Source organism: Carcharodon carcharias, chromosome 10, assembly GCF_017639515.1.
Source record: "Carcharodon carcharias isolate sCarCar2 chromosome 10, sCarCar2.pri, whole genome shotgun sequence".
NCBI lineage: Eukaryota > Metazoa > Chordata > Chondrichthyes > Lamniformes > Lamnidae > Carcharodon > Carcharodon carcharias.
Window position 1 is genome coordinate 20,825,274 of NC_054476.1, and position 13,604 is coordinate 20,838,877.

At 40.6% G+C, this 13,604-nt stretch overlaps 1 protein-coding gene across 1 annotated transcript in view; it reads right to left on the reverse strand.

Moving 5' to 3' along the window:
- LOC121283143 (histone-lysine N-methyltransferase PRDM9-like) overlaps positions 1-13,604 on the reverse strand; it is a 41,573-nt gene that overhangs the window by 2,833 nt on the left and 25,136 nt on the right. The window contains exons 9-11 of the mRNA XM_041197298.1: positions 9,544-10,125; positions 6,470-6,616; positions 2,651-3,301 (exon numbers count right to left, since the gene is read on the reverse strand). Coding sequence (XP_041053232.1) covers positions 2,651-3,301; positions 6,470-6,616; positions 9,544-10,125 — 1,380 coding nt within the window. The remainder of the gene's footprint in view (positions 1-2,650; positions 3,302-6,469; positions 6,617-9,543; positions 10,126-13,604) is intronic.

The window sequence follows — 13,604 nt, forward strand, 5'->3', positions numbered from 1 at the left end:
TGACAACAACTGCTCTGTACAATAAGACTTTTGTTGATTTGTGGAAGTCATGTTGTCAAAAGCTTGCTGCAATAGTTTGTAGAAAGCTGAACTGGTGCAGCTGATCGAGGTATTGGATCTACTTGTCAATGGTGGCCCTTTGGGAGATGTGGCTTCCAAGGTATGGGAAGTGCTCAACATATTCCAGAGTCTCTCCTTCAGCAAAAACGTGAGGTGAAACATTTGGCTGAGAGGTGTGTGTTGATATGAGTTTTGTTTTGGCCACGTTCAAGGACAGGTTAAGTTTCTTGTATGTAAAATTAAAGAGATTGAGAGTAGCTTGCAAATCTGGCACAGAATGGGTCTGTCACTGTAGTCATCCTCAAAATGCAGATCGTGTACAGCTAGCGTGGTCAGTTTAGGCTTGGCATGGAGGCGACATGTTAAAGAACTTTCCACCGAGATGGTATTTAATACTGACAACAGGTGGCAGTTGATCTTTGAGGTAAATAGCCACAATCAGGTAGATTGTAAACAGCATGGGGATCTAGCACACAAGCCTTGCATGACCTGGTCCCAGATATTGAAGGTGTCAGTTTCAGATTTCCAATTCAAGACAGTTGCAATCATATCATGAGGCAGTTGTAGGATTGGCATGATTTATTTCTCTTCTTGAGGATAGTTACAATTGTCGCATTCCTGAAATTGTGGTGAGGGGTGCTCTTTTTCATCCCAAATCTGTAGGGCGAGTGCATGGAGTCTTGATGCGAGCAAAATTTTGCCAGCTTTGAAGGCCTCAGCTGGAATACCACTGGGGCTTCAGGCTTTGTTGTTTTGCACCCATTCGGTTGCTTGTTGCAGCTTTCTCTTCAATTAAATTCATGATGTTGCTAATGAATATTAATAAGCTATTTAAATATGGGATTGTTATGCAAAATGTCAATAAATTTGGGGCTATTGTACAAGAATGGCTCCTTGTTCCATCTGAGATTCGGGTGTTGTTCCATTCATGCACATTTAACTAAGACAGATGCCGCATGCTCCTGTATCAAAGGAATAAAGGTCTCACCTCGGGGTCGTAACTTCGATTGACAACTGAACCTCTCCACTGACAGACTTGAAGAGGAGCAATTCATAAAGTCTTTCTCACAGCACAGATAAAGTATATCCAGAATACTACTTCAGTCTAACCAGTGGGATAAGAGGAAATTTATCTACATTACTGAAAAGTAAATACCATTTAAAAATTCCAAAAACACATTATTCAAAGGGCGATAATCATTCGGAATAATCAGAAAAGGCAGTGGAATCAAAATATTAAGGGAGTTCTAAGATGTATGCAATGCTGAACTGGGCAATTTGAAATACCCACAGAATGCATCCCCTCTTTAATCATCTTTGGTGCCCGATTGTATTGATATTGAGCTCAATGGATCAAATGGCCTTTTCCTCTGTTCTTTAATGATTATCCTGTCACCTTCACATTTACTGGGCTCAACAACTTCAAGCAGCAAGTTCCCTTCATGGTGCTACCAGCATATTTCATTTAACAAGAAAAAAATTGGTTAAAATTGACCATGATTATTAGTACTTTAGAAGAAATTAAACAATGAAACCCTTCTCAAGCATTTCCAATGGATTATTTTCCTCAAGACATATACCATTTCTCCATAGAGTGTGCAGGGTAAACTGCTGCTCCCTAACTTCAACCATCCATTTACAGGCGTTCAAAACATGGCTGGATTTTCACTTTCCCACTGTGAAGAAATGCCTGGTTTTCATCTACACCGTCCCACCATTAAATTTGGGAACTCTGCAAAGGTGCTCAGGGATACAAATCTCAATCCTGCCATTGCATAGTATATCAACGCTCACTCTTGTATTGATTCTAAAACTCACTTTTTAAATTGTTCTCAAACTACCAAAATAATATTTAGTGTAACCTAAAACCAGAATGACAGAACAGGAAAGGGACTTATTAGTTCATCTAGCTTGTCTCTTATAGTTGTGATACCTCGTACATCAGGATAAAGATGCACCTTACTCATCATGAGCCACCTAATTTCCTTGGCAAGGCAAAAAAACTAGATCAAAAAACCCAGGCCAGTTAGGGGGCAGCAATCTAGAAGACTCCTCTCCGACTGCTTCAGGTGTTTCGAGCTATTCCAGGAGATCACACTAACCAAGATTTGTATTGAAGGATACCTATCTCTTGTACAATCTGAACTCCACCCCTGCCAGAAACAGGTCCAGCTTTCTCACTGGCTTCAATTCTGATCTCTGTTGGGTGTTATGCATACTTAATGTCAGACGTGCCCAAGTGCACAACAATATGCTTTCTGAAGTTAAGCATAATTTCCAAACATAGGACCATTCCCCCAGCATACACATCTTGGTATCATCTGCAAACTTACAGATTACTCCGCCACACCCCACCACAAACAGCTAGGTTATTAATGAAAATGGTAAATAGGAATGGTCCCAACATCAATCCTGAAGGGACACCACTCCAGGAAGGTCCAAATCCATCGATAACAGTCAGCCTGCATACAATCAATTCTTAAATCACTGCAGCAGATTGCCACTAATTCCACAAGATTCTATTTTGTAGAGCAGCATCTTGTGAGGTGCTTCATCAAAAGGGTTTTGAAAATCCAGGTGAGCTTCTTACCTGAGGGAAATCGTCTATGTTTCTGAAGGGAAGAGGAGTCCACAAATGTTTTCTTGCAATCGTCACATTTATATGGCTTCTCTCCAGTGTGGCGACGGAGATGTACTTTTAGATGTGTGCTACGATGAAATGCTTTCACACAAAATGTACACGCATAAGGACGTTCACCTGTGTGAGTTCGACGGTGGTCATTTAAGTTAGACTTCTCTGCAAAACCTCTTCCACATTCATCACACACATATGGCTTCTCTCCAGTGTGAGTGCGTCTGTGCATTGTTAACTGTGCTTTGCGCAAAAATCTCCTCCCACAGTATTCACATTTAAAGCAATTCCTTCCAGTAGAAATAATGTCATTGCTTAAAGATGCAACTTCTTTAAACTCCTTTCCATTGTTCAAAGGTCTCAAACAGGAGGTAGTTTTGTTATCAATTTTATAGTTTATGCAATTCATTGGAGAATAGGAAGTGTTAGTTCTTTTGTCTCCTAATGGGCAGTCATTCAACAGGGACAAAGTACCACCCCAAAAAATGTCCGCTGCAGAGCTCCTGTTGTAATCACTATGTTTTGTGAAATCCTCAGGGTAACGGTTGCCTGAATTGCCAAAGCACGTTGCTTCAAAACGATCTACTTCAGGAAGTGCACAAGTTGGCCCTATAATAATTTAAAATACACAAGGATTTGATGCAACTTGAAAGCAGAAAACAAAACACACAATGCAAATGCATCCCCAAGATGACAGTTCAATTAGCATACAGTGTTACCTCAGTCCAGTAATAGCACTGGAACCCAAGGCAAAAGGTTGAAAGTTCTAGACCAACTTCAGAACTGTGAGCATATAATCTAAACTAAAACATCAGTCCAATACCCAGGAAGTGTTGCATGGTCAGAGCTGCCATCTTTCCAATGAAGTCTTAACCCAAGGCCTTGTTTGCCTGGCAGATGGGAAGGAAGTCGTTGTACCATTCATAGAAGAGTGGGGATTCTCTGCGTGTCTTTGCAAACGTTTATTCGTCAACCAACACCATTAAAACACATCTAGTCATTTTGTGAGACGCAGCTGCACGCAGATTGGCTGGCACATTTGCAAACATGACAATTGCCATCTAAAGTACTTCACTAGCTGTGAAGTGTTTAGGGACATCGAAGGACTGAAAATCTGCCATACAAACAAGTCTTCACTTTTTCTTTATGTATTTGGTTTGGTAGATATTTGATTTTTTAAAAATCCAGAATTTTGAAGAGTTTGATGTACATTTATGAGCATTTTCTTTTTGTGTATACTTTTGAGTCCCAGTTTATATTTTATGCCATTAGTTCAGCAAGCTTATTCAGCCCTCCCCCCCACCTCGCAACCTCGAGGTATGAAGTGCCTTCTAACATATTTGTAGGATAACGTCGCAATTTAAATGCAATTTGTTCTTGAAAAGATCAAGAAATTACAATTAATTTATTGCATAGGAACTTGCAGCTCCACAACATATGAGCTGCAGCATGGTCATTAATGAATTCAGTGTTGCTGCAAGCTGGATAAACAGTACAAAAAATGTTTTCTGCTTGTGAAGCAAGGTGTAGTTAGAGAAATTGGACAAGACAGAAGGAAGTTGTTTTGTGAAGTGCTGCAGTTCAGTGTTTGCAGCTGGCATGAGGAACGGTAGCTGTCACTGTCAGATATGTAACTGTGCACAATATGTGATGCACTCAACAATTTTGGAGATCAAAATAAAATTTCTGGTTCAAAAGTAAACCACACATGTAATCTGTCAATTCCTAGTTGAAGAGTCATGTAAAATCTCATTCTGTATCTGATTTGTGGTCGAACTCCTCTAGCAGTACAATGGTTTTAATTTAATCTCTGAGCCGCAGGAGGAAGAACGCTTTTTTATTCATTCAAGGCATGTGGGCTTCACTGGCTAGGCCAGCATTTATTGCTCTTGAGAAGGCGGTGGTGAGCTGCCTTCTTGAACCACTGCAGTCCCTGTGGCGTAGGTACACCCACAATGCTATTAGGGAGGGAGTTCCAGGATTTTGACCCAGCCACAGTGAAGGAACAGCGATATATTTCCAAGTCAGGATGGTGAGTGGTTTGGAGGGGAACTTCCAGGTGGTGGGTGTTCCCATCTATCTGTTGCCCATGTCCTTCTGGATGGTAGTGGTCATGTGTTTGGAAGGTGCTGTCTAAGGAGCTTTGGTGAATTCCTGCAGTGCATCTTGTAGATGTTACACACTGCTGCTACTGTGCATCAGTGGTGGAGAGAGTGAATGTTTGTGAAAGGAGTGCCAATCAAGTGGGCTGCTTTGTCCTAAATGGTGTCAAGCTACTTGAGTGCTGTTGGAGCTGCACTCATCCAGGCAAGTGGAGAGTATTTCATCACACCCCTGACTTGTGCCTTGTAGATGGTGGACATGCTTTGGGGAGTCAGGAGGTGAGTTACTTGCTGCAGGATTTCGAGTTTCTGGCCTGCACAGTATTTATATGGCTAGTCCGGTTCAGTTTCTGGCCAATGGTAACCCCAAGATGTTGATAGTGGGGAATTCAGTGATGATAATGCCATTGAACGTCAAGGGGCAATGGCTAGGCTCTCTCTTGTTGGAGATGGTCATCGCCTGGCACTTGTGTGGCGCGAATGTTACTTGCCACTTGTCAGTCCAAGTCTAGATATTGTCCAAGTCTTGCTGCATTTGGATGTGGACTCAGTATCTGAGGACTCACGGATGGTGCTGAGCATTGTGCAATCATTAGCGAACATACCCACTTCTGACCTAACGATGGAAGGAAGGTCATTGATGAAGCAGCCGAGGATGGTTGGGCCTAAGACACTACCCTGAGGAACTTGTGAATTTATGTCTTTTCAAATGACTCTCATATTTTGTGTGTGACAAGTGCTGCTTAAATGTCCCAAAACATCAATTCTATTTCCATCCAATCATAGCCACGTCTCAGCTCTATATTAGCTCTAAAGTACTTTGGGATGTCCTGAGGTCACAAAAGGCACAATAACAATGGAAGTTCTTTATTTCTTTTTATATACTCAGCATTGTTAGCATCATGTTTCTTGGGGCGCTGGCATAGTGGTAATGTTATTGGACTAGAAATTCGGAGGCCCAACTAAGGCTCTGGGGCCACAGGTTCAAGCCCCATGACGGCAGCTGGTGGAATTTAAATTCAATTAATTTTTTTTAAAAACCTGAAATTAAATGCCAGTCTCAGCAATGGTGACCATGAAACTACCAGATCGTCATGAAACACCTATCTAGTTCACTAATGTCCTTTAGGGAAGGACATCTGCCATCCTTATCTGCCATCGCCTACATGTGACTCCTGACCCACAGCAATGTGGCTAACCCTTAACTGGTCTCTGAAATGGCTTAGCAAACTACCGAGTTGTACCAAACCACTACAGAGGATTAAAAAAAAACACTTTCCTGCTGATGCCAACATTTTTGATCCTTCTAATTTCAAATACTTCTCCCCAGCTTCATATCCAATATCTTCCAGAACATAAAAGCAAAAAACTGCGGATGCTGGAAATCCAAAACAAAAACAAAAATACCTGGAAAAACTCAACAGGTCTGGCAGCATCTGCGGAGAGGAGCACAGTTAACGTTTCGAGTCCGAATGACCCTTCAACAGAACAGAACAGAACAGTTCTGTTGAAGGGTCATACGGACTCGAAACGTTAACTGTGCTCCTCTCTGCAGGTGCTGCCAGACCTGCTGAGCTTTTCCAGGTATTTTTGTTTTTATCTTCCAGAACATTTTTAGTAACCTCCAAATGGCTACTACATATAGGATTGGATTCATTTGACATGGTACTGTTACCTCTGTACTGCCTTTTGTTTTCCATGTTATTTCCTTGAACAAACTGCAAATCATGGGTGGCGTTTGTATTATAATTCTGACCTTGTTCAGTCATTGGTGCAATTGGATGTATTAGTGCTGAATCTATCTTGTCAGTTTTGCAGCAAGCTAAGAAAATAATAATAGCAAGTTAAGCATTAAAAGCCACTTTCATGGCTGTGTAAGCAGGTGATTCACAAAGACAAATTCTATTCCGGTTAAACTCAATTATCGGTATGGTAAGCTGCATAGGATAATTCACATACTTTAAATAACTAAACAACCTCATACCCTGGAGTGAGAAAGCATAATTAGTTTTAATCAGAATAACATTCAAAAGATTCACTTCATTTTAACAGGGACCATGTTTCAAATCTACTTCACTGGCTTTGTTGCACTTTCAGACAACCCAAGGCTGTGAAAGAGGCTACGTAAATGTAAGTATTTTTTAATGATGTTCTCAGCCCATGGCCGATGTTTCCTGAGTCTGTGAGCTCAGCATTATCAGCCTCTGTATAAAATGGCTAATATTCTAAGTGTCCAGGACTAACTTATCATCAAGGACTAGAATTCTAACCAATATCTTGTCACATTAAGTGGAGTGATATGATCCTGTGCTTATGTTTTCCTATGCAATGAGCCTCTGATCTTAATCATCAATGGCAGTTGTAAAGTGGAAACTGGGCAGCTGAAGAGAAATATAGTTCTACAGGACTAAAGGCTCTGTTTCTTTAGGTTTCAGTTTTTGGCCATTTCATTTGCTGGGAGTGGTAGTCTAGTAGTTAGTGCAGAAGACAAAGCTAGGACCAAACTGTAGGCAGGGGACGGGTCCTTCCTGACATTATTCCTGACAATGGTTCCTGAGCAAGGCACTGGTTAGCATGTGACCTCTGATGAAAAGTTACTTTAAGAGCTCAACTTTCACCATGCATACCTGTGAAATTGAAGTTAAGATGGGCTATTAAAAAAAACCGAGAAAGCATCCAGATTATTGTAAAAACACAACTGGTTTCCGAATGTTCATCAGTGAAGGGACTCTGCCTATCCCTCCCAGCCTGGCCTATGTGGTTGATTTAAAATGCCTCTAAAGTGGCCGCGTAAGCTAAAGTTCATCACTACAGCACCACAAGGACTGGAGGGTTGCTAGAAATGGACAACAAATGAACATTAGCACCTAGAGCACAAAGTAAGACTAAAGTCTGTTGAAGATTGCAGATGAAGAGAAGCAGTAAAACATCTTCCACAGAATACATTATTCCATGATTCAGGTCAGTACAACTTTCATTCACTGGATAAAACATTTGTTATATTACTTCAGTTCTATAAAATAATGAGCACATGGCTGTGAGAATATTTTTATATGACATGACAGAAGCAGCAAGAAAAAAAATTCACACAAGTTAATGTAAAGAGAAACTTGGAAAAATCTTAAAAAATTTACATGTATTTACAAGTTAAAATAAAAATGAAAGCTATATTCATAAAAGTGAACAAAATCAAACGCTGAAGATGAATTATCAGGAGCGAACTCTAATCATCATTTGATCCATCACTCCTCACTGTAGTCATGGTCCTGGGTTTACATTTGCAATAAAGCTTGAGATTTAGTTAGGGAATATAACTTGACTTATTTGTATGCTGAATGTGAACAATGCTTTCAAAACTGCGCTAAACAATACAAAAGCATAAATGGATAGATTCCTCCAAAAAACTAAAATCAAAAGCATCCACTATGACAGACGATGAAAGTGACCAAAACCATCGTATTGCTAGAGAAATGCAGACTTTCTAATTTGAAAACAAATATCACACCATTCTACTTAACCATGGCCAGAACAGAAAGTTTATGCAAGATGCACTGCAGCAACTCGCAAAGTCTCCATCAACACCAGCTTCCTAGCCTGCTATTTCTACCACCTAGAATGACAAGGGCAGCAAGCACATGGGAACACCATCAACTGCGAGTTCCCCTTCAAGCCACACACCATCGTGACTTAAAATTATATTGTAGTTCCTTCACTGTTGTTGAGTCAAAAACTTGGATCTCACTTCCTAGCCGTACTGTGGTTTAACTGTACCACATGGACTGCAGCAGTTCAAGAAGTGGCTCACCATTACTTATTTAAGGGCATTTAGGGATGGACAAGAAATGCTGGCATTGTCAGCAATGTTCACATACAATGAATGAATTAATTTAAAAAAACGTAGCATTCAGAATAAATTAAAATGTGGCTTAAAAGAGCTATCAAACGTATAAATAAAATCCACAAAATGTTCGTATTTAAATTGAATGACTTGGTCAATCCTTCAAATAATTTACAGAAGTATAACAATTATACTCTGGGGTTACCATGTTTTGAAACAAGTGGGCCATTTTCTGCAAGTAAACCTGTTTTTTAGCACATATGTATTATAGTAGAAAGAAAAAGGCTAGGGACAAAATTGCTACACTTTTGACAAAATATGTGAGGACCACAATAACTAGACAACATGGCAGTGGTAATCAGCTTCACATTCAAACCATTTTCCCCCTCACTTTCAACAGTTAAATGCGTCAAAGGTGAAACATTAAAATTAAACCTAACAATTTTAATATGTCTAAAGGAGATTCCAAATGAACAAAGTTTCATAAGCTATCTGCACAGATTAGAAATTGCACTACATTATTCCTCAGCTTCCATAATATATTTCCCAGTCAGCATCTTACTTGAACAAGCTCAAATTCAAATACTGCTGAAATAGAGACATATGGCCGAAGCTTTGTGTCTTGGTCTCTTCAGGACAAATGCAAGAATGCCTAATTTCAAATGATCACAACAATTTATACTACAGATGAAAAGGGTGCTGACTGAACCCAAATTCACATGAAATGCCTTTTCATTAAACAATTAATTATAAAAATTTTAACGTTCACCCCAGGTTTAATATTCCTTAACAAGTATTAACGTGCAAAAAGACTTCCGCAGAAATGTTACCAGCTGCAGAAGGTGCCTCTGCATGTTTGCATTGTAATACGTTTCTATATTTGGAACACTGTTCCCAGGTCAGCACCTTACCTGAAGGTAACCGCCTGTGCTTCTGAAGAGATGACGAATCCACAAACGACTGATGGCAGTTATCGCATTTATAGGGTTTCTCTCCAGTATGACGGCGGAGGTGCACCTTCAGATGGGAACTGCGGTAAAATGCTTTGCCACAAAAGCGGCACGAGTAAGGTCGTATTCCTGTATGAGTGCGACGGTGCTCTTTGAGGTTCCACTTCTCTGCAAATGCCCTTCCACACTCCTCGCATGCAAAGGGTTTCTCGCCCGTGTGTGTGCGGCGGTGCATTATTAAGTGTTCTTTACGATAAAATCTCCTTTCACAATAGTCACAGTGAAAACGCTTCTCTTTATTACAGATCGGTGAACTGGAATTCAGCGTCCTTTTATTCTTACCGTCAAGTCTATTTTGTACTTTATAGTTCCCAAAGTTTAATAGGTGCTCAAAGGTGTCTGGTTTATCTTGGGAGAAACTACTATCCAAATGCTCCAAACCATTAACCAAAACATACCCAGGTACAGTCCCTCCTTCATTCTCAAGCCGAGGCTTTAGAAGATCACAACCTCCATTTTCCGGAAGAACTCCATTGACTAAAACTGGGTAATGCACAAAAAGAAAAAAATATGATCAACAATCCCCACAGAAAGCCATGCATGCACAGAATTGGAGAATGTGCTATTTACTAGTGGATGACAGGGAAGATTTCAAATGGTTTGCTTCACCAGTGATTTGATATCAATGCCAAGCCCGGTGCAGATTTTGAAGAGTTATAAAGTCTGCGCTCTTCTCATTCTCCTAAGCAAAAATGATATCCCTTCTCCATTTAAGTCTGCCACTTCCTAAGTCACACATCATTTCCCAATGGGCCTCCCCCACTCTGTCGGCCAATAGGATGTACACTGTACATGTGAATATGGCCCTCACTTCTCGCCAGACAGGTCACCTCTGATGCGAGAACTGATAGTGTTGAGGAATGGTACAGTAAAATTCTATCTCCTACCGTTCTGTGGTTATAGAATGCACAATATTTTCAAACCACTGAAACTATGTGTATTCATCTCAAGGTGATTGTTCCACCTTCACTCACTGTCCGAGAGGAAATCCACTCACTTACCAGATTCATAGCCAAAACTGGGAACTTAATATGCAAGGAAAAGCCACATCCTATTACTTTAGTATAATGGACTGGAGTGCTAATATGTTGACCCTTAGTTCCAAAAGTCTACTTCTTAATATTTATTGGTTTCTTGTTCCTTTCATTTTGAATTTGTATCGCTATTGCATACAATTTTTGTTTCTCCACTACCCACCACCCCCCAACGCTCATCTAGTTTTCCTAACTCAGTTTCTTTCTCCTCCAGGCATTCAGGATAGCCTATTCATATTTAATAATTCTTCCTTCACCTTTCACCACCAGCAGCTATCACTCCACATTCTTTTTCTCTCTATCTTCTGTAACTTTTAAACAAAACACTTTTTAAAACAATTTTTCTTAGCAGAGACTCTTTGGTCCCACTGTCCATCTTAGCAGTGGAAACCAGAATAAGAAAACAGGCCGATGATTGTGGCTGAAAGTAAAGCACAGTCTCCAAAGGGCAGTTCCCTCACCAATCCATTGTCAGCAATCTAAAGAATCGCATGATTCACACGCTTTCATCAGGCCATCCTCTTCTACAATTTAAACGCACTAACCCAAGAAGTAATACTGTGGTTGAATCAAGTATTGAACGTACAAAGGATTGACAATGTCTGGAATTAGCACATTACATAGTTTTAATTTCAATGACCAGTTCCTGAAGGGTTTGTAACTCTATAAAGCAATAGCACAAAGAAATTAGAGAGGTTTATCTTATTGAAAGTTTTATCAGTTGTAATCCACCTCCGACAGGAGATTAAATAATTGAGTCTACAGTAGGATAAACTGTACAAGAAGAAAACACAAATGAACCAACTCAATACTTTCCTGTCTCCTTTATACTTTCTAACATTTAGATGAAGTACACACAATACAACTTTTTGCTTTCATCTCAACCTTACCACTGTATAGAGAAACTAACAAAGAACAGGTGCACTGCCAAATACCTGGTGGCTCTCAATAAAGCTAGGCAGTTATTTTTAATTTATATTTGTTCCAAAATGGCCTTGACACAGGTGTGGAAACATGCACTCATTCCACATTCTCCACTGGGGATGCCATACAAGGTTTGTGAATAAACAACACAAGCATGACTAAGAAAAGGTGTATTTTAAGATGATTTTGTTGGCTTGTGAAAATCCTTCAGGTGGGCAAGACAAAACTGGCATACAGTGGCCAGTAGATGGCATGTGTGTGATAAATGCTTTGAAATATTTTACAACTATAAAAATATTTATATGGTATATCAAGGACTCATGACACAAAGCTTATGACACCTGGTCCTATAATTTACATATGCATCCAGTGTGCAGGAGTTATTGAAAATGCTATAGAAGAGAGAGATTTGGAAAATTACTTCAAACTGGAATGCAAGAGTGGGACAAAGTAACAGAGGTTCAAACCAGTAAAAGATTAATTTATAACGGACATCTGGAGGTCTTCGCAAAACAGAATGAATTCTGCTCTAGTATCAACGTGCAGAGAAAGATAACCTCCAGCTTCTTTTCTCCACCACAACCATCTCCTTAAACCCCTCTGCCTTGTCGTCTTCACTCTCACCTCCAACAAAAAGTGAGCGCCACAGATTTTGTCACAGCTGTCACTGTTGCTTACCAGCCCCCTTATCCTCGCCCCAACAAGCCATGCCTGCTCTCAGGCCTCTTCCCTGTTCATGCTCTGATCCTGCATCTTTCTCTAGTTTCTATTCTATCACGCCCCTTCCAAACCAACCTTGTCCATGAAACCCAGCCTGTGCTCCCTTGACCCTATGCCCACTAACCTGCCACCTAGCTAACTTCCATCCTGAGCCCCATGTTCGCTGACATTGTAAAGTGTTCCTCTCCTCAAGTACTACTCCCTCTCTCTTTCAAATCTGCTGTCATCCGAGTGATTAGATTTCACTCTGGAGTGACTTGGGGGCCATTGGAATGCAAGCAACGTTTGGGGGGAAATCAGTCAGGTATGTGCCTCTTATAGCTGGTGACAGCTCCCTTTTGGAAAATTAACACAAGGATATTAGACAAAGACAAAATTGTACAGGGCTGTGATATCAACACGGAGCTATTCTTGTGTACCTTACCAAAGCTCATACTTGAAGAAAGGATATTATATGTGGACCCTAAAGTTAACTACTAGCGATAAAACCCCTCATAAGCCAGTGCCTTCAGGCGAGAGAAAAAATTGGGACAAAGGCCAGGTGATACCTTAAAGAGGTCTTTCATGTGAGAGCTATATCACTGTTCCTTCTACTGTCACTGGGTCAAAATCCTGGAACTCCCTTCCTAACACCACTGTGGATGTACCTACAGCAATGGACTGCAGCGGTTCAAAGCAGCAGCTCACCACCACCTTCTCAAGGGCAATTAGGGATGCGCACCAAATACTGGCTTAGCCAGTGGCACCCACATCCCATGAAAGAATAAAGAAAAGGTTGGTCCAAGACAGTTTGCAGCTTTTCTCATTTATAAGTTACAGTTGCTTTGACCTGCATGAAGCAGCCTTTGAATACTTACACTATACAAATTATCCCATTCCTTCTCCACAGTGCCGTTTATCACATGACAATATGATTACATTACTTGCATCAGCTTAATGCTAGTTTAGTTTTTGCTGGATACAGTAAAGCAAATAACAACTATTATCCCCCCAAAGTTCCAACTCCAGTGATTTCCTTTACCAAGGATAAAATTGGGCATGCTGTAAATGGCCAAGCGAGTAAATGCACTAATGTGTGTTGCAATAGTGGGCCTGGAAGTATCAGGTTTGAGGAATGATCTGCGTCGAAAATGATGGTCACAACCAGCGTGATGATGGGACACCACCATGGCTGAACTGTCTGCTAAGAAAAGTGAATGAGGGGCTACTGCTGATCACTACCCACCCCCCCACTCTGCTAAAAATGTGTACATTAGAGGATCACGTTCAGTCATGATGTCGCAA